This window comes from Lissotriton vulgaris, chromosome 7 (genome assembly GCF_964263255.1).
Source record: "Lissotriton vulgaris chromosome 7, aLisVul1.2, whole genome shotgun sequence".
In the NCBI taxonomy this organism is placed as follows: Eukaryota; Metazoa; Chordata; class Amphibia; order Caudata; family Salamandridae; genus Lissotriton; species Lissotriton vulgaris.
Window position 1 is genome coordinate 381,432,667 of NC_141695.1, and position 22,468 is coordinate 381,455,134.

Genomic DNA, 22,468 nt, shown 5'->3' on the forward strand with positions numbered 1-22,468 from the left:
GTCGCTAGAATTGGCGAGGGGTTAGTATTCCAATTTGTATGACACCTTACTCGACATGTTTTGATAAAGCGATACCAAAGATAGCATATAACCGCGAGGATTATAATGCACTTAAGAGTATATGGTATGCGTTATCATGGAACAGCTATTAGGACTTGGTTCCGCAAGCTGCAAACGGGCTCAGCTCATGCTAGAGCACCATCTCACACGATCCCAAGCACTCTGCCTTCAGGATTGTCAAGGCCTGCCATAGGAGTGACTGATAGGAATACGGGTGTCCATTTTAGGGTTAGATATAGGTATACTATATCTACAGCAAAGGGTGATTACACCACCTTGCCCCAGCTGTCGTGCAGCCAGTTGTGTCAGATTTAGATGGCCAGCCAGGGGTGGCATAATACATGCTGCAGCCCCTGGTAGGCCCTGGGTACACCTATGCCCTGAGTTACAGGGTCTGATAAGGTGGCCCAGTACCAATTGGTAAATGCACCTAAGGTACACGTGTTGATTTAGTGAGAGAACAGCAAGGCTGTGGGTCTGATTAGCAGGCCCACAGCCAGAGAAGTCGTAAACCAGTGAAGCAAAAAGCAAAAATCTGGGGTGATCATAGGATTGCAGACCCTACTCTCCTACATAGAGTACCCGCTATCAAAGTCTTTATGGAAGGCCTTAAAAGGATAATTCCACCCACACTGCCACCCTCTCCTGTGTGGAATATAAACATTGTTCTTACTAGACTCATGGGTCCCCTGTTCGAGCATTTACACAAATGCAAATTACAGTTCCTTACATGGAAAGTAGCTTTCGTTGTCGCAATCACTTCTCTCAGGAGAGTAAGTGAGATCCAGGATTTAACCATACAAGAACCTTTCTTACAAATCCTTCCTAACAAAGTGGTTTTCAGAAAATATCCAAAATTCCTTCCCAAAGTAATTTCTACTTTTCATCTTAATCAAAAGGTAGAATTACCAGTATTTTCCAAAACCCTGATTCCGTAGCGGAGAGAGCTCTTCACGTGCTTGACGTCAAAAGAGCTCTGCTTTATTATATCGACAGGACTAAAGCCTTTAGAAAAACAAAACAACTGTTTGTAGCTTCCTCATAAAGGAAATCCCATCTCTAAAGCTGGAATTGCCAGGTGGATAGTCAAATGCATTCAAATCTGCTATCACAAAGCAAAACGTACATTAACAATTCCCCACGCAAACTAGGGGCTTCCATGGCATTCTAGGGAACAACCCCCTAGAAGATATGACAGCCACATGGTCTACTGCACACACCTTCACCAAACACTATTGTGTAAATGTGCACGCAAAGCAACAAGCTTCTGTAAGCCAAGCTGTTCTTAAAACACTTTTTCAAACCACTGCAACCGATACAGATGACCACCGCTAGTGGAGAAACTGCTGTACAGTCTATGCACAAGTATGAATTCTGCAGCTCATATGCCTCGAACAGAAAATGCTACTTACCAGAATGCATCTGTTCTTGCCATGTAGAGCTGCTGCGATTTATACGCCCACCCACCTCCCCGGAACCTGTATCTATTCCAGTGTTATCTTACTTAGATACAATCACATAGACATCTTTTTTGTTTCTTACAAGCTCCATCATTTCCCATCATGACGAAAAATAATCTAAGGATGGAGTCGATGCCCATGCGCACTATCGTCCAAAGGAGGAGTCGCCTATCTCGTGACTACCAAGACTACTTCCAAGACAACAAGGTGCAACCATCCAAGCCCAACACCAGATTGCGATCTATGCAAAAGTATGAATCTCTGCAGCTCTCTATGCCAAGAACAGATGCATGCTGACAAGTAGAATTTTCCTTTTCACAAAAATAGAATAGAAGCCATGTAGGAGATTCTGCAGACTTCTGGTGAGAGTCCCAAATCTCCGGGGCAGAGCCTGAGAAAGCTCTGTGACCTGTTCTTTTTGCGAAAAATCTGTGGTTTCAAGAGGAAAGAGTTTGCACTTCTTCTACCCCCTCCAGATAGTTCTAGCTCACCACACCACACAGGAAGAGGAAGTCAGATACAGCACCTACACCTCCAGTGCCTGTCCAGAAGAAGGACTCTGCCACATCTCCTATACACCCTTCTTCTCCTGTATCTCCCTCTCCTGCTCTCCCTTTAAACATTTCACCTCAAAATTCTCCTCTTCATTCTCCACAACATACACCTCCTCAGGATGCTCATGATGATCAGTATAGTATGGGGGAGGAAAAGACCCAGATGTTCCTTTTCCCTACCCAACAGGTTCACCAGACTGGGAGTATCCAAACCCACAGGATGTACCAGATATTCCTGACCCACATATATATCCATCTAAACCTTCTCCTCCAGAAGACAATATTGGGTTTGGACACTTGATTAATAGGGCTGCCATCTATCACAATGTCACCATGCATTCAGATGAGGCAGAAGAGGATTTTTCACTAGACACTTTTGAACATTCCCAAAAAAACTGTGCAAATACTGCCAAGGATTAAAGGAGTTATGAAACATGTCCCAGAAGTGTTTAAAGATCCTGTACGAGCTAGAATCATAAACCCAAGGATAGAAAAAAAGTAAAGAGCAGCTCCTGGGGATCCTGCTTACATTAAGGGACAGCTACCCTTAGACTCCCTAGTAGTTTCAAACGCTAGGAAAAGAGCAAACTCACAAAAATCAGGAGAAGCACCACCTCCTGATAAAGAATCCAAAATCATAGATGCTTCAGGAAAAAGAATAGCTGCCCAAGCTAGTAATGCATGGCGCATTGCTAACACACAGGCCCTCCTAGTAAGATATGACAGGGCTCACTATGATCAGCTAGAGAAGCTCTTACAACATCTACCTGATCAATATAAGGCACAAGCAGATGACCTCATACAAGAGGGTAAGCTTATATCTAATGCCTCCATTAAATGCGCACTAGATGTAGCAGACACTGCATCCAAGGCAATAAACACCAGTGTCCTTCTTAGACGTCACGCGTGGCTACGCATTTCATGATTTAAGCTAGAGGTACAGACTACTATCTTAAATCAACCATTCAACCAACAGCAGTTGTTTGGTTCAGAAGTAGACACCGCTCTTGAAAAAAAGACACTGATACAGCCAAGTCTATGGGAGCTTTGCAGTCCACCCAAGCAAGAGGCTCCTTTCATCGCTCCTTTTACAGAGGAGGCTCCGAACAAGCTGGAGCAGACAATTCAGCTTCCTATAAAACTAATACACAAGCATCCTCTAATAAAGGATACTTTAGAGGAGGCTACAGAGGTAATAACAGTAAGGGAAGTGGTCGAGGTAACAACAACAATCGATCCTCTTCCACTACTAAACTGTGACTTCCTTCAGCTCCCCCAACAGCATACCACTCCTGTAGGGGCGAGATTAACACAGTTTCTACCTGTCTGGATTTCCATCACAACAGACAAGTGGGTAAGACAGATTATCCAGTATGGTTACTGCCTAGAGCTTACAGCTACCCCTCCAAATATACTACCCAGACAGCGTCCAATGTCCACAGAACATCCAACGCTGCTCCAACAAGAGGTTCTTTCATTGCTACAAAAAGATGCAATAGAGCTAGTTCCATTGCAACATCAAGGAACAGGGGACTACTCACTCTATTTCCTAATACCCAAAAAGGATGGGACACTAAGACCAATTCTAGATTTCAGGCCTCTCAATCTGTATATACACTGAGATCATTTTCACATGATCACTTTACAAGTACTCCCATTATTGCAACAAGGTGATTTCCTCACTACACTAGACCTCAAAGACACCTACTTTCACATTCCCATACATCCTTCTCACATGAAGTATCTCAGGTTTGTGCTAGAAGGAAAACACTATCCCAAGTCCTTCCATTCGGGGTAACAACTGCACCAAGAGTGTTCACAAAGTGCTTAGAAGTAGTAGCAACACATCTCAGAAGACAACAGATCCATTTCTTCCCATACTTAGACGATTGGCTCATGAAGGCCAAGTCATTCAACCAGTGTGTTCAACACACATCTCACACAATTCAGACACTGCACAACTTGAGGTTTACAATAAACCACACCAAGTCACATCTACAGCCCTCTCATGTACATCAATATCTAGGGGTTACCATAAACACCAATACAGCTCTAGCTTATCCCAGTCCAGTCAGGATACAGAGCATTCGAATCTTAACCACTAGATTTCAAAACCAGCACTCTCTCTCCCAGCCAGAGTGTTCATGCAACTAATAGGCATGATGACATCTTGCATTTTTATTGTACCATATGCAAGACTGCAAATGTGTCCATTGCAGGAATGTCTAGCACATCAGTGGAATCAGGCACAAGGACAATTGAAAGACCTGGTGTTGGTGGACAGCCGCACACATCGCTCTCTGCAGTGGTGGAACACCAAAAACTTGTCCAGTGGGCGGTCATTCCTCGAGCCTGTTCAACAAATAGTACTGACAACAGACGCATCCCTGACAGTATGGGGAGTACATCTGCTCCACCACACACCTCAGGGAAGATGGACTGCTCAACAAAAGGTGCTTCACATCAATCACCTAGAGTTACTGGCGATTTTCCTGGCACTAAAGTCCTTCCAAGTACACATACAAAACAAAGCTGTCTTAATCCGGACGGACAACATGACAGGCAAGTACTACATACAAAAACAAGAGGCACACATTCCATGCAACTGTCCCAGTACGCACACAACATTTGGAGATGGGCCATTCCACAAAAAATATATCTGCTTGCAGAACACCTTCCAGGAGTTCACAATCAGATAGCCGATCTGTTAAGTCAACAGACTCAACATATTCACGAATGGGAACTACATCTGCCAGTTCTTCAACCATTGTTTCACAAGTGGGGTCATCCAGACATAGACCTGTTTGCCACACACGAGAACGCAAAATGCCAAACCTTCGCCACCAGGTTTCCACACCCGTTGTCCAAGGGCAATGCGATATGGATGAACTGGTCAGGCAGATTTGCGTACGCTTTTACGCCAACCCCCAATAATACCACTAGTGGTACCCAAGCTCAGACAACAGTCTCTCAAACTGATCCTGGTAGCTTCCACATGGGCATGCCAACCGTGGTTCACCACACTGCTAGAACTCTCTCTAGTTCCACACCAAAGACGGTCTCTGACACCATCAAAGCTAACGCAGGACCATGGAAACATCAGGCATCCAGATCCAAGTCAACTGAATCTGGCGATCGGGCTCCTGAAGTCTTAGTTTGGTTACCTTAACCTGCCACCAGACTGTATGAATATCATTAAAGAAGGCAGAAGACCTACTACTAGAGCTTGCTATGCTGCAAAATGGAAGAGATTTGCCATTTACTGCACTAACAATCAAATTGATCCTCTAGATGCTTCCATCCAAAATATCATCTGTTACCTTCTCCATTTACAAAGATGTAATCTAGCATATTCATCTATACGTTTACATCTTGCAGCCATTGCAGCATATCTACAAAACAGACAACATATGTTTTTAGAGTACCTGCAATCAAAGCTTTTATGGAAGGATTAAAGAGAATCATTCCTCCTAGGTTACCATCTCCACTGTGGAACCTAAACATTGTGCTTACAAGGCTCATGGGGCCCCCTTTTGAACCTTTACATAACTGTGAACTGCAATTTCTCACATGGAAAACCGCTTTCCTTATTGCTATTACCTCTCTTATAAGAGTTAGTGAGATTCAAGCTTTCACTACACGAGAACCATTTTTACAATTGCACCGTAACAAGGTGGTTCTACGGACTAATCCTAAATTCCTTCCTAAAGTAATTACTCCTTTTCATCTAAATCAATCAGTAGAGTTACTAGTGTTTTTTTCAAAACCCAGACTCTGTAGCAGAAAGAGCTCTACACACACTAGATGTAAAAAGAGCTCTTCTCTATTACATTGATAGGACCAAATCCTTTCGTTAAAAATAAGCAACTGTTTGTAGCTTTCTCTCCACTACATAAAGGCAACCCCATTTCTAAATCAGGATTTGCAAGGTGGATTGTTAAATGTATACAAATATGCTATCACAAGGCAAAACGCACATTAACAGTTCCTCCTAGAGCGCACTCCACACGCAAACTAGGAGCCTCCATGGCTTTCTTAGGGAACATTCCCCTAGAAGACATCTGCAAGACAGCAACATGGTCTACAACACACACCTTCACTAAACACTATTGTGTTGATGTGCAAGCTAAGCAGCAAGCTGCAGTTGCCCAAGCTGTCCTCAAAGCCCTCTTTCAAACTACTGCAACAGATACAGGTGACCACTGCTTGGGGAGACACTGCTGTATAATCGATGCACAGTGTAAGATCTGCAGCTCATATGCCTCGAACGGAAAATGCTACTTACCAGTATACATCTGTGCTTGGCATGTAGAGCTGCAGATTCTTACATGACCTCTCGCCTCCCCGTGGCCTGTATCTGTTCCAGTTCTATCTTAATTAGATATACATGCATGGACATCCCTTCCTTATTTCTACAAACTCCATCATTTCCCATCATGGCGAAAACAATCTAAGGACAGAGCCGATGCCAATGCCCACTATCGTCCAAGGGAGGAGTCACCTATCTCGTGACTACAAAGTCTTCTTCCAAGACGATAACACCATGCAATCATCCGAGCCCAACACCAGGTGGCGATCTAATGCACAGTGTCAGAATCTGCAGCTCTACGTGCCAAGAACAGATGCACACTGGTAAGTAGCATTTTCCTTACTACTATTTAATGTGTGGCCCCTCTTTTATGTCGTGTGGGCCAGACTTTGGTAGTATTTGTGAGTCACAGTATAGTTTCAAACTAGCTGAAATGCTTTTATTGAGCTGTTTTCATGAACCTCCTTGTTATGCCCTTATTTTGTTTTACCCTATTTGCACAGATTAGAATGTAGAGCACCAGCAAAAGCTGATTGTTTTTCTTCCCTACTTCAGGGTACGAAAGCACAGTATCTGGCAGCCAAAGCTCTGAAGAAGCAGTCCTGGAGGTTTCACACCAAATACATGATGTGGTTCCAGCGGCACGAAGAACCCAAAACGATAACTGATGAGTTTGAACAGGTGAGGCATACACCCTCACACAGTTTTCATACTGTTGTCTTGCTCTTCCTCTTTCATAGTTTAAGAATCGTCTACATTAAAAGGCAATATTGGAACAAGCTTCTCAAACAAAGTAATCCCCCTTTCACCAGTACTGCATTATGAATGTCTGTGTCCACATGGTTTCTTTCCTCCCACCCAAGTATCATTACACTTTCAGTTGCTTTTTCCTAAGAATGTGCCTTTGCTCACTTTGTCACTGGATTAAAGCTAGCCTGGCTGTTAAGGGGTGTTATCCGAAACCAGTCCCAGGATACCTGTTTCCCTTCCAGGGTAGACCTAGCTCTTCAACTCAGGCTGGACTGTTCCCATAAGGAACAGGGTCAAGACTGATTTGCATATGGTTGGGTCTGAACTGGAATGGCGAAATAAGCAAAAGAACCAATGATGGATTTAACCCAGATCTAATAGTGACTGGTGGTGAGTGTCAGGAAAGTGTCAGCGCTCCGTCCATCTTATTGTGTTTGCTTGTTCGCCCTAAGTTGGCAGGGTATGCCCAGACATGGGTCCCTTGCTCACTATGCCACTGGATTCAAGCTAGCCTAGCTAATGAGGGTTATTACCCCAAAACGGTCCCAGGATGATGGTTTCTGGTCCAGGGAAGACCTGCTTGGCAGTTCAGGCTAAACATTTCCCATGAGGAACAATGTCAAGACTGATTTGCATATGGCCGGGTATAAACTGGGGTGGCGAAGTGAGCTAAAAAACGGTGATGGTTTCAACTCAGTTTGTCTGAAAAGTTTCAGCGCTCTGTCCATTATGCTATTGAGTTTGCCTTTTTTGTTGGTACCTTGTCAATTTACTTCACATATAGGGTTTTTTTTCTAAGGTTTTTTTTAATGCCCTAAAAAAACATTCTCTGCTGTTCATGCTGTCCTGTTGAGGCTGGCATTAAAAAGTACTCTTTGGACAGTGCACAAAGTAGGGTCATTTGAATATGCTGTTCCACCGAATGTCACTAGTCTCAGAGTTGGTCATAAAGCGCAAATAAGCACATGTAGCAATGATCCTCTTAGCACAACATGGTTCTCAAATGTTCGAGGCATATGAGCTGCAGATCTTACACTGTGCATTAAATCGCCACCTGGTGTTGGGCTCGGATGATTGCATGTTGTTGTCGTCTTGGAAGAAGTCTTTGTAGTCACTAGATAGGTGACTCCTCCCTTGGAGGATAGTGCGCATGGGCATCAGCTCCATCCTTAGATTGTTTTTTTCCGCAACTGGGTTCGGATAAAACTTTTCCGCTCCGGTTCGAAATCTACTTTTCAAGTACTTCAACGCGTAAAAACTTATTCAAACTTCACCAAACTACTTTCGATATCGACAAACATCGTCTCGACTCCATCAGCTCAATTCCGGTCGTCGTCGCGGGCTGTTGGGCCTATCCACGCCGTGAGGCCTACACCTCATGGAAAGGACGCCATTCAAAAGATGCCCCAACTGTGGAGCAAAGTTCCCACACAGTGACCATCATGAGGTGTGTATCCTGTGCTTTCGCCAGAACACGACGAATCCAATTGCACAGCCTGTGCGTCCTTTCGATCCAAAAAAACCATACGAGATCGGAGGGCCCTTTCGACACGACATGCAGAGATCGGAACCCGAAACCAGTGGATATCTTCGAAGAAGTTCCTCTCGTTCCCGAAGACGATTCAGAATATCTCCAAATCGTATCAGAGGCAGACAACTCAGATGACTCCATACCATCGGGTCAGCGCGTGAGTACTACTGCCCTGGCCCCATACCCACCACCCAAATTGAAGGCAAAGGTCAACACTCTGCTTCCGTGGCCTAGTCGCGACTGAAAACACACTTCGAAAGCCCCGCCATCGAGCCCGGCTCCGAAGAAAATACTCAAGCCTTCCGGTAGCTCCTTTCCGAGCAAGCCGTACGTGCCGATCCCACCAGCTCCCTCAGCACCGAAACCGAAAAAAGTCTCGGCTCCGAAACGGTCTACTTCTAAAGACAAAACTAGGAAGCCAGCGCCTGATGCCTCGAAGCCGACGAGACCAGCTTCCACTCCGAAGACAATATCTTCGGTACCGAAACCTACAAGGTCTGATTCCGATGCGCTCAAGCCCTCGAAACAGCCTACGACTCCGAAAACAACACCTTCGGTGCCGAAATCTATGCCAAAGGACACAGTTACAACTCCTAAGGCTAAAGACAAGCAGCAACCACGCCCGGAACTGAAAAAATCTGCACCGGCAAAGGTTCCACAAAGAGAAGAACTTTTCCAACCTGATCCTCTACAAAAGAAGATCTACATTGACCCAAAGACAGGTCATGTATCCACTACACCACACAGGAAGAGGAAATCAGACACAGCACCTACACCTGCAGTGCCCGTCAAGTAGAAGGACTCTGCCACATCTCCTATGCACCCTTCTTCTCCTATACTTCCTTCTCCTTCATCTCCTGTTCCTCCTAACAATTCACCTCAGAATTCTCCTGAACACTCTCCTCCTCATTCTTCACCACATACACCTCAAAATTATGGTGTATAGCATAGGGGGAGGGGTAGACCCAGATGAGCCTTTTCCCTTATCTGTTGATGATCCAGATTGGGAGTACCCTAACCCACAGTATGTGCCAGATATTCCTGACCCACAGTCATATCCATCAAAACCTTCTCCCCCACAAAACAATATTAGTTTTGGGCACTTACTGAATAGGGCTGCCATTTATCATGGGGTCACTATGCATTCAGATGAGGCAGAGGAAGACTTTTTATTAGATACGTTTGAACAATCACAAAGGTCTGTTCAAATTCTTCCTATGATCAAAGGGGTCATCAAACATGCTTCAGAGGTATTTAAAGATCCTGTACGTGCTAGGATCCTAAACCCTAGAATTGAGAGAAAGTACAGGCCTGCTCCTGGTGATCCAGCTTACATTAAAGGACAGCTACCCTTAGATTCCCTAGTTGTCTCAAATGTTAGGTAAAGAGCAAACTCACAAACATCAGGTGAAGCACCACCCCCTGATAAAGAATCTAAGGTGATAGATGCTTCACGCAAAAGAATAGCTGCTCAAGCTACTAATACATGGTGTATAGCTAACACGCAAGCCCTCCTTGCAAGATATGACTGGGTTCATTATGATCAGTTAGAAAAATTAATGCAACATCTACCTGACCAATATAAGGCGCAGGCAAACGACCTTATACAAGAAGGCAAGTTAATTTCAAATGCCTCAATCAATTGTGCACTTGATGTAGCAGACACTGCATCTAGAGCTGTAAACACTAGTGTCCTACTTAGACGTCATGCGTGGCTACGCATTTCAGGATTTAAACAGGAAGTTCAAACTACAATCTTAAATCAGCCATTCGACCAACATCAATTGTTTGGACCAGAGTTAGACTCAGCACTTGAGAAAATGAAAAAAGATACAGATACAGCCAAATCTATGGGAGCTTTGCAATCCACACAAGCTAGAGGCTCCTTTTGTTGCTCCTTCTATAGAGGAGGCTCCAAACAGACTGGAGCAGACAATACAGCTTCCTTCAAATCCAATACACAGGCATTCTCCAGTAAAGGATATTTTAGAGGAGGCTATTGAGGCAACAACTCATAAAGGAAGATGTCGAGGTAACAACAATAATCGAACCTCTTCCACCACAAAACAGTGACTTCCCTCTGCTCCCCCAACAGCACTACACTCCTGTGGGCGGCAGACTAACACAGTTCCTACCTGTCTGGAATTCCATATCAACAGACAGGTCGGTAAGACAAATTATCCAGTATGGCTACTGCCTCGAACTTAAAGCTACCCCTCCACACATACCCAGGCAGCGTCCAATGTCTGCAGAACATCTTACGCTGCTCAAACAAGAAGTCCTATCACTTCTTCAAAAGAACACAATAGAAATAGGTTTGAGGCATGTGGGCTGCTGAATTCATATCTGTGCATAGATCGCCGCCTAGTGTTGGGTCCAGATGATTGCACATTGTTGTCCTGGAAGAGTCTTCGAGGTATCACGAGATAGGTGGCTCCTCCCCTGGACCACAGTGCGCATGGGCATCCTCTCCATCTTCAGATTGTTTTTTTCCGCCATTGGGTTCGGATGTTACTATCTTAGCTCAAGTTAGGAAAACTTTCTACAAAGCCAAAAGGCTTACGATAGCGTTGGTATAATTTTGTTCGGTATCGGTGCCTTTCTTTCTAGAGGACATCGAGGACTCAACAGGTTTTCTGTCCATACTCGACCCGATCTTCGATCTCAAATGGAAAGGAGTCCATTCAAGAGGTGTCCCATTTGCAACGCAAAATACCTGCACATCCATGTCCACCCGGTGTGCAACAAGTGCCTGTCCCCAGACCACAACGAGGCCAACTGTATGGCCTGTGCCCGGTTCAGGTAGAAGAAAACTCTCAAGATTCGACGCGCGACTCAATTGGAGTCGAAGAAGTCAGCGCCTGTTCCAGAAAACATCTTCGGGACCGAAGACGAAGAGATCGTTGATCTGGAGGATCAGGAACACTGCTCCTATCCGGCTTCGGGCCATGACCCCGAGTATGACGCCGAAGACGAGGAGGTGCAGGACGAAAACGAAAACGTCGTCGATGAGGTAGGAGACGACGTGGAGGCCCATTTGGCCGTAGAACATAGCTCGGGCGAAGAGCTAGGCCAAACCGGCTATACGGGGCCAAAGATGACGCACTCAATAAGGCTCAGGTCGAGGGATCGCCACTAGGCCATACCCAAGATCTACAATTTTGTTCTACAGCCCTGCATAAAGGCCTGGCTACGAACATTACTAAAGAGCCTTCGGTTTCGAAACCGCCATCGGTTGATACAAAGAAATCAAAACCGACAGCATCTTTGCCGAAACCGAAAGTGCAAGTGACCCTAGTCCGCTCCAAGGCCTCAAACCCCTCGGAGCCGAAGAAAATGAAAATGGCCGTCGAGGCCGGAAAGCTCAAGAAGGTCGTTGAGCCGATGGTTGGGGCACCGAAGACCAACGTCCAGGCCATCGAACCACCGAAGCCGGCGCCGAAGGGAGCCGATTCGCACAAAAGGCTCGAACCGAAAGACGGGATCGATCCTCGGTCGAGGCCTACGGACAAGTCGAAGACTGGCTCTCCAAGGACCCTGTCGAGTCGACGCGCCCCAGTCCGTTCATAGCCAAAGAAGTGTCTTGAGTCGCTCCAAAGCATCAAGGAAAAGGCTACATCGGTCGGACTGAAGAAGACCCCGACGCCGAAGCTGGTCGGACAAGTTCAGACCGCGTCGACACCTATCAAATTCGGGTTACCACCCTCGGTGCGTCCGAAGATGTTCAAGCCAAAACAGTCTATCGGCGCCAATAAACATGTGTCAACGGAAATGGAGGCTGCAGAAGAGCCTGAAGACCAGGAGCCGAGACAATTCATTGACTCAAACACTGGTAGACTGTCCATATAAAAAAGAAAATTAATGCCAGAAACTCCCATGGAATCATACAAGATTCCCTTGAAGAAGAAGAAGAGAGTTCCTACAACTTCTCCAGCTCTTGTGGAACCCTCCATCACTATGGACAGGAACCTCAACATTTTTCCCCAACATACTCAGATGTGGAGGCAGGGGATCATGAACATGAGGATGACCTCTATCGTGTGGATACTGATCCTGATGATCAAGACCAACAATGGACGGACCCTGCTGACTCAAGGGATCCACAAACTGGCCCGGACACTCATGTCTACAGTGTGAAAACGTCCCCCACTGAGGACACTACTGTCTTTAACGCCCTTATTGAAAGGGCAGCCAGTAATCATGACGTCGAGCTACATGCTGACCCTGTGGATGAAGACTTTCTGGTCGACACTTTTTCCACTTCAGAAAGGGCAGTCAAAACCCTACCCATGTGCAAAGGGGTCCTCAAGCATGTTGGTGACATTTTTAAAGACACCACTAGACCCAGAGTGTTAAACCCAAGGATTGAGAAGAAATATAGGCCGGCACCTGTGGACCCTCCTTATATAAGGGGACAGTTGACATTGGACTCATTGGATGTTTCTAATGCACGTAAGAGAGCAAACTCCATGACTACAGGTGATGCTCCTCCTCCGGACAAAGAGTCAAAAGTTATGAAAACTTCAGGAAAGAGAGTAGCTGCGCAGGCGGCTAACATCTGGCGCATTGCCAACACTCAGGCACTCTTGGCCAGATATGACAGGTCACATTATGATACCCTTGAGACACTGTTGCAACACCTACCTGATCAGTACAAGGAGGGGGCAGAACTTCTCATCCAGGAGGGGAAACTGATAACCAATGCTTCCATCAAGTGAGCTCTAGAGGCAGCTGACACTGCAGCCAGGGCCATCAACACTAGCGTTATGTTAAGGAGACACGCCTGGTTGAGAATTTCAGGATTCAAACCTGAAATTCAAACTTCTATCCTCAATCAGCCAGTTAACCCAGACTTCTTATTCGGACCTGAGGTTGACACCACCCTTGAAAAACTTAAAAAAGACACAGAGACTGCAAAGTCTATGGGGGCTCTGCAGTCACAGCAGTTTCGGGGTGGCTCCTTTCGTCGCTCCAATACTAGGGGCCCCTCAAGAGGCCAGTCAACACAACAGACACAATACAATAAGGGAGGTACGCAATCCACCTACAATAAGAACAACCGGGGTGGATATCGTGGAAACAACATCAAGGGCAGAGGCAGAGGAAACACCAGTTCCAGATCCTCTGCCAATACCAAACAGTGATGCCCTGTCACTGCCCCTGACCATATAACAACTGTCATAGGGGGAGACTACAAAAGTACCTGCCAGTCTGGAAGTCCATCACCACAGACAGGTGGGTGAGAGACATTGTACAGTACGGATATTGTCTGTAATTAACGTCCACTCCACCCGACACCGTCCTATGTCCGCAGAGCACTTACACTTATTGCAGCAGGAGGTCGTCAGCATGCTGCAAAAAGGGGCCATAGAGCTGGTGCCTGTAGAAGACCACGGGTGTACTCTCTGTACTTTTTAATACCCAAAAAGGACGGGTTTCTCAGACCTAAACTGGACCTCAGGCCTCTAAACAGTTACATTCTGTCAGAGCATTTTCATATGCTCGCCTTACAGCAAGTTCTGCCGTTACTTAGTCAGGGAGACTTCCTCGCAACACTGGATCTAAAAGATGCGTATTTCCATATACCCATACACCCATCACACACAGTATCTCAGGTTCACTATTCAAAATCAACATTATCAGTTCAAAGTCCTCCCTTTCGGAGTAACGACGGCACCCAGAGTGTTCACAAAGTGCCTAGCGACAGTGACAGAACACCTCAGGAGACAGCACATACACGTCTACCCTTATCTGGACGCAAAGACGGCCCAGCAGTGTGCCAGCCACATGTCCCACACCATTCATCTTCTTCACAGTCTGGGATTCTCACTGAATTATCCAAAATCACATCTTCAGCCCGCCCACGTGCGACAGTACCTGGGCGCGACAATAAACACTCTGGCAGCCAAAGCTCAGCCAAATTCAGCGAGAATAAACAGCATGCAATTGCTAATACAAAAATTCAGACCTCAACACTCGCTTCCAGCGCAAGTGTTCATGCAGTTGATAGGCATGATGGCCTCCTGCATTTTCATAGTCCCGCACGCGAGACTACACATGCGTCCGCTTCAGGAGTGCTTAGCACGTCAGTGGAATCAGGTTCAAGGACAGCTAAAAGACCTAGTGTTGGTGAGCGGTCGGGCATTCAACTCTCTGCATTGGTGGAACCCACAAAACCTTTGCAAGGGCCGACCATTCCAAGAGCCTGTGCCACAAATTGTACTGACGGCGGATGCGTCTCTCCAGGGATGGGGAGCTCATGTACTCCACTTCTGGAACTGATGGCAATCTTCATGGCGATGAAAGCTTTCAAGGTACACTTGTGGAACAAGGTCGTGTTGATCCGGACGGACAATATGACTGCCATGTACTACATACAGAAGCAGGGAGGAACACACTCTCCACAGTTGTCTCCTCTGGCTCAGAGCATGTGGAAGTGGGCCATTCAAAGGAACATCTTCCTCATGGCGGAACACCTCCCGGGCAAGGACAACCAGATGGCGGATCTGCTCAGCAGCCACAGCCACCAAATGCACGAGTGGGAGAATCATCCATCAGTGCTCCAACCGTACTTCCAGCTGTGGGGTCATCCAGCAGTGGGGTCATCCACAGATAAACCTGTTCGCCACAAGGGAAAACGCAAAATGCCAAAGCTTTGCAAGCAGGTTCCCACATCCACAGTCCAGGGCAATGCGATATGGATGAACTGGTCAGGCAAATTTGCGTACGCTTTTCCCCCAGCACCTTTGATACATCTCTCACAGGATGGGGATCCTAACTCCTACATCATAGAACTCAAGGGCAATGGACCAATCAATAAAATCGTTCCATATCAATCACCTAGAGCTGCTAGCAATATTCTTAGCACTCAAAACATTCCAAGTACAAGTGCAAAACAAAGCTGTCTTAATCCGGACGGACAACATGACAGCTATGTACTATATGAAAAACAGGGGTGGGACACACTCTCTACAGCTGTCCCAGCTTGCACAGAACATTTGGAGATGGGCCATTCCACAAAACATATCTGCTTACAGAACACCTTCCAGGAGTTCAATATCTGTTAAGTCGACAGACACAACAGATTCACGAATGGGAACTACATCCGCAAGTTCTTCAACCATTCTTTTACAAGTGAGGTCATCCAGACATTGATCTGTTCGCCACACACGAAAACGCAAAATGCCCTGGTCACCAGGAGTCTTTCCATGTGTTGCTTCTGTTGCCAAAGATCAGTACTTCAGTCTTTTCTGTGTTCAGATGCAGGCAGTTGTTCATCCAATCGGCGACGTTTGTCATGCATCTGTGGAAGTTGGTTGTGAGCGAATGAGTTGGGTGTCCTCTTTGTAGGAAATTATGTTGAGACCGTGGATCTCGTAGTCATATATGCGTTGAACAGCATGGGTCTGAGGGATGAGCCCTGGGGACACCGCAGGTGATATCTTTGGGTTCAGAGGTGGAACCTCTGAGTTCTTACAATGAGGAAGGAGGTGATCTATCGGAGTGCGTCCCCTTGGATGCTGATGTTTTGTAATCTTTCGATCAGCTTGTGGTGGGATACAGTGTCAAACTGCCAAGAGCCCGAGAAGATCAAAGCTGCTGTTTCTCTTCGATCGAAGAGGGTTCACATGTCATCTGTGGTTTGGAGAAGGAAGGTTAAGGTGCTGTTTGCTGCAGAATCCGGATTGGGAGGCTTGGATTAGCTTGTTCTGCTCCAGATGTGTCATGAGTTAATTGTTTATGATCTTTTCCAGTACTTTTGTGGGGATTGGGAGCAGGAAGATTGGCCAGTAGTTTCTAAGTTAGCTGGGCCCGGAAGAGGGTTTTTTGAGTTGTGACTTTGGCGTGTTTCCAGGCATCGGAAATGTTGCGTTGGTGATAGGTGTTGAGTAGGGTGGTGAGTTCTCTTCCAGGGGATCCCCATCAATAGTCATAAGCACTGAATATTCCCGCCCATGTGCGGGACCCCGGAAACAATATAAAAATATATATGTAAAAACAAATATACACAACACTACATATATGTACGTACATATAGTATTTTTCTCACACCAATGCAGCCCCAAAGAAGAGGCTAAACCAATGTAAAACCTTGTACATGTACTGCAATTATGAAGGAAACCAAGAACACATTAAATCAAATAACATTTGAATTTTGTGTTTTAATGAGTAAAACCACTCATCATTCCTGAAAATTGCTCATAAAAGACAGTTAGCCTCAAGCTGCATTGAAAAGCATAACATAGAAAATGAAAGCATTTTCAACCAAAAAACTGGCACTGTGCCTTTAAGGCAGCCCTGAACTCCAGGCTTCCCATCATGCCTGAGGGGTGACAGGTCAGTTGTTCTTTCAAGCTCCATCTGTCAGGACCCTGGTTAACAGCTCCCACCTTTTTTTGACTTTCTGTCAGAAATATTTGGTGTTTTCTTCAATTTTTGGATTTCACTCGACGGCTTTTACCCTAGAGAGATAGTTATACCTTTTTTGGGCTCAAAAAAGTATAATTTTTTGTCAAAATGCCTAAGGCTCTCTTTGACACCTGCCCTGCCTGTGGGCATAAGAAGGCTTGGTCTGATACACATCCAGTGTGTATTCGCTGTCTACCTGACTCTCATGAGGTAACAACTTGTGTCCACTGCCAGTCCTTGTCATCCAGAACTGTCAAGGACAGAGAAAGAAGCAGGATTTATGGACTTTCTGAGAGAGGTAGGTCTCCAAAGAGACTTAAGAAGCGGTCGACCTGCTCTCCTTCGGCATCGGGATCGGCGTTGAGGTCTCCAACGACGAAGAAGGTGAGGTCTTCAGCGTCGAAAGACAAGAATTCTCCGCTGCCGTCAACCGGGCGATGTGCAGCGTAGAGAGAGAGGTCACCGTTGAAGCCGGGCGCTCGTCGAAGACTCAGGGAGAGTCTTCGACGTCGAAGCCTCCGTCGTCGCCTAGTCATCGGCGTTAAAGCAGCCTCCGTCGACGTCTGGTCATCGACTCTCGACGTCGAGGCATGCTCCGTCGTCGCCAGGTCATCAACGTCGAAGCAGCATTCGTCGACGCCAGGTCATCGGCGGTCGTCGTCGAAGCATCCTCTGTCGTCGTCAGGTCATGGGCGATCGACGTCGAGAAAATCTCAGTTCGAAGATCCATTCGACGTCGAGGCACTCATCGTCGTCAAGGGACCCTCCGTCGGCGTCACACCGCTCAACGTCGAGGCATTCACAAGTGTTGATAGGACTCTCGCCGTCGAGAGAGGAGCAAGATTTGACGGTGGAAAAACCTTCATGGACTTCACCTCTTCCGAAGTCGACGTCTAGGCATGGAACTCCAGTGGTTCAGCTTCAACCAGTGGCGCAGCGTTCTCGGAGGTCTTCTGGATCCGCTTCAGCTGCAGAGGATGACCAGGGCTCGCAAGTGAGTGTCAGTCACGCTGCCAAGCGGAAGAGGTCTCCAGAGCAGAGAGATCCTCGCAGTCGCTCCAGATCTGCGGCTGGCTCAGGTTCAGACTCTGGCCCGGATTTGATTATTTAGAAGTCGGCCAGCGAGGAATCCAGGCATTCGCAAAGGGACGCAACGCCGCCTTCACACTCCCCAGTGCAAGATCCAGTACCAAAGTCGCCTACTATCAGGCTTTCACCGAGATGGAATAGGCCACTTCATCACTGGGCTAAAGACAAAGAAACAGCGTATCGAATGCAGCAACCGCTCTCTAGGCCTAGAGAACGGTCACGCTCTCCGGTGAGGCAAAGAGGAAGATCACGCTCTCCAGTTCGCCAGAGAGTAAGATCACGCTCTCCAGTTCGACAGAGAGAAAGATCACGCTCTCCAGTTCAACAGGGAGCAAGATCACGATCCCCAGTTCGGCAGAGGGAAAGGTCACGCTCCAGGGTGCGAACCAGCAGGTTCGAGGCATGTGGGCTGCTGAATTCATATCTGTGCATAGATTGCCGCAGGCATAGGTCAAGATCAAGGAGCACAAGGAGAGAGCGAAGAACTCCTTCTACTTCTTCTTCCTCTACCCACTCTCACAGAAACTACTCTCCTACCCTAACAGACTCTCCTTCAACGAGGGTATCCCCGATTGATGATATCTTCACGTTTCAGGACATTCTTGGTAGGGGTGCTTTTAAACTGGGAGTTACCTTAAAACCTCCGCAGGTCAAGATCTCGATACTTTTTGAAACGCTGCAACATAGGTCTGCGCCAAACCTCTTCTGCCTTTGGTTCCGGGGATTATAGAGCCTGTTATGGACATCTTCTTAACCCCAGCGACGGCCAAGGCTGCTCCGGCAAGGATCCTGAAAAAGTACAAATCTCCAGAGGACGATCCGCTATTCCTCAGAGCTGATCCTCCCCCGGACTCAGTGATTATTGCAGCGGCGAAGAAGTCCAGTGCAGTCGCCTCATCCTCCACTGTTCCTCCGGATAAGGACAGTAAGATACAAGACTCGTGGGGAAAGACGGGTCTGCAATACATCAGCGGCTTTTCTCAAAGTCTCCAATGCGGAAGCCCTTTTGGGGCGGCATGACCGATCCCTGTGGGATTCTCTGCAGCGTTTTGTGGAAAAACTCCCGGCAGAGGATCGTAAGGATTTTGAGGAAATCCTCCTGGAAGGTAGTCAAGTCTCCAACCAGGTGATAAGTGCTGCAGCGGATGGGGCTACCCTAGCAGCTCATGGATATGCTCATGGGGTGACGGCGAGGAGGTCCTCATGGTTGCGACTTACGGCTTTGAAACCAGAAGCCCAAGCACGTATATTGAACTTATCTTTTTCAGGCGCATCGTTGTTCGGCACAAGTGCGGACGAAGAGATGCAGCGCATAAAGGCAGAGCTGGAGACCCTCAAGGCGGTGGGTCTTGAGAAGGAGTTCAAGAGAAAATTTTGGTCCTTTAACAAGGGCTCAGCAAAGCAGTGGGTTCAAACCCCATACTGGCAAAAGAGCCAAGATCAGCAGGGACAGCAAAAGTCCCAGTACAAAGGGGAGCGTAATTACAAGGGAGGAAATAATCAACGCCAAGGTAACAACACCGGCAAGACTCAATCCAAACAATGTGTCGTTTCTTCCCCCAGCGCCGTGGACCACTCCACTGGGGGGAAGCCTGGCAAATCATTTGAAAGAGTGGCAAAGCAGCATCACAAAAGACAGATGGGTGTTGTCTACGCTTCAGAATGGGTACTGTGTTCGTTTCAATCATCTGCCTCCACCGGTTCCCCCGATGTTAACATTGAATCATCAGCTGCACTTGCTGCAAAGGGAAGTCGCCACTCTACTCGAAAGGTCCGCTATCGAGAGAGTACCAGTGGCTTAGAGGGGAAAAGGGGTGCACTCCCGTTATTTTCTGGTCAAGAAAAAAGGGCAAAAGGCAGAATACAGACCCATTCTGGACTTGCGAACGCTGAATCTGCACGTCAGGAAGGAGAGATTTCGCATGTTGGCGCTTCACCAAATATATCCACATCTCAGGAAGGGGGATTGGATGTGTTCGCTGGATCTTCAAGATGCTTATTTTCATGTTCCAATACACCCCAGTCACAGAAGATTTCTTCGGTTCAGGGTGGGGACCTCCCACCTATCAGTTCAAAATCCTACCGTTTGGGTTGAAGTCGGCTCCTCCGGTGTTCACGAAATGTGTGGCAGTGGTGGCAGCTGCTCTTCGACGCAGAGGGGTCTTCGTTTACCATACTTGGACGATTGGCTGGTGAAAGGTCCTTCCCCGGTCAGCGTAAGGAAGCAATTCCAGACTTGTATACAGCTCTGCCAGAGTCTAGGGCTCTATGTCAACTTCGGAAAGTCATTCATTCAGCCCACTCAGAGGATCCATTTTCTTGGTGCAATGCTAGACTCCGAAGCAGGAAAAGTGTTTCCTTCGGAGGAGAGACAATCATCAATCACCCAGAAGTGTCAGCTGATTCTTCGCGACAGGGTTCAGAAAGTGCGCAGGATTGCCTCCCTGCTAGGGTCGATGGCCTCTTGCATCTTTCTGGTCCCAAATGCCAGACTTCGAATGCGTCCTCTTCAGCAGGATCTGGAGGACAAATGGTGCCAACAATCGGCTCGCTGGGACGATCACATCATCATCTCAGAAGCAGCTCGAGCTTCTATTCCATGGTGGACAAAAGCTCAGAATATGCAGGTGGTAGTCCTGTTCCATCAACCTCCTCCTGTGCAAACGCTGATCACGGATGCCTCCAATCTGGGCTGGGGAGCGCACATGGGACCACTGCAGGTGCAAGGTCAGTGGTCACACAAGGAAAGTACTTACCATATCAACATGCTGGAGCTGAGAGCAGTGCATCTAGCTCTCATGCTGCCTCCAAACGTTCCATTTCTAGGTGGATCGTTTCTTGTATCAAGCTTGCTTATCAACTAGCACAAAAACCCCTGGGGTTTTCTCCCAAAGCGCATTCCACCAGGGGAAGAGCTGCGACTGCTGCTTTTCTCAATAATGTGCCCATGTCCGAGATCTGTAAGGCGGCGACCTGGCGGTCCGTCTATACATTTACCAGACATTATTGTCTTGATTCTGACACGAGAGCAGATACCCAAGTAGGCCAAGCCTCCTTGCGGAATCTGTTTAGCAGCCAGTTTAGGCTGTGATGTTGGGTCTTATAAGATAGAAGATGTACTTCTCACTTACCTGCAGGTGGTTGTTGGGCTTGCTATTCTATTCAGTGCTTATGACTATTGATGAGGATCCCCTGAAAGAGAAGGATAAGGTTCGAGGCATGTGGGCTGCTGAATTCATATCTGTGCATAGATCGCCGCCTAGTGTTGGGTCCGGATGATTGCACATTGTTGTCCTGGAAGAGTCTTCGAAGTATCACGAAATAGGTGGCTCCTCCCCTGGACTACAGTGCGCATGGGCATCGACTCCATCCCCAGATTGTTTTTTTCCGCCATTGGGTTCGGATGTGTTCGGTTCCCTTCTGTCGGAATCGATAGTTCTTAACTTTACTTTGATCGAGACCAAAAGGTCTTTAGGACTTGCGTCGGTATTGTCTTTCGTTCGGGTTCGTAACTTTCTCGGCTCCGAACCGACATTGTTCTTCCGCGTGCTTTCGGCGCGGAAGGGCCTAATCGACGCTCCTGCCTCTTCTTCCATCATGGAACGAAGTCCATTCAAACGATGCCCGGTGTGTGACTCGAAGTACCCGCATATCGATGTACACCCGGTGTGCAACAAGTGCTTGTCACCGGACCACGACGAGGCCAAGTGTATGGCCTGTTCCAGGTTCCGGTCCAAAAAGACACTCAAGCTCCGTCGAGCTGCGCGCCTGGAGGCCCAGCAATCTGCACCACCGCCTACGGACATCTTTGATGCTGGGGATGTCGGGGACGAGGATATCCAGGAGATCACGGAATCTAACCCAATGTCGGAGGTCGAGGACGACTACGACGCAGAGGCCGAGGATTTTGATGAAGTCGTCAAGGAGGTAGGGAACGACGACAGGGCTCTTGCCACCGTAGAGGATAGCTCGGACGAGGAGCTTCCTCAGACTGGCTCCGGGGCCGTCCAACCTCATGAGGCCCAGGTCGAGGGATCGCCTTCAGGCCTTACCCGAGACCTTGACGTACGTTCCACGGCTCCGCCTTACAGGCCGGCCACGGACATTGATACTGAATCACTCCCGGTACCTCAGAAACTGAAAGTGAAACCTGCGGTCTCGACGCCAGAGATATCGAAACCGAAAGTGCGGATCGCGCTGGTCGGGTCGAAGACTTCGGAGGCCTCGGCGCCGAAGAAATCGAAGATGGCCGTCGAGTCAAAGAGCCACGCCAAAATGGCCGACCCGAAGGCTACTACATCGAAGC

General features: G+C 47.4%; 1 protein-coding gene across 3 annotated transcripts in view; it reads left to right on the top strand.

Moving 5' to 3' along the window:
• Positions 1-22,468, top strand: part of CNOT3 (CCR4-NOT transcription complex subunit 3) — a 992,943-nt gene that overhangs the window by 927,277 nt on the left and 43,198 nt on the right. For all 3 annotated transcript variants that reach the window (XM_086930326.1, XM_086930324.1, XM_086930325.1), the window contains one exon: positions 6,939-7,064. In XM_086930326.1, coding sequence (XP_086786452.1) covers positions 6,939-7,064 — 126 coding nt within the window. The remainder of the gene's footprint in view (positions 1-6,938; positions 7,065-22,468) is intronic.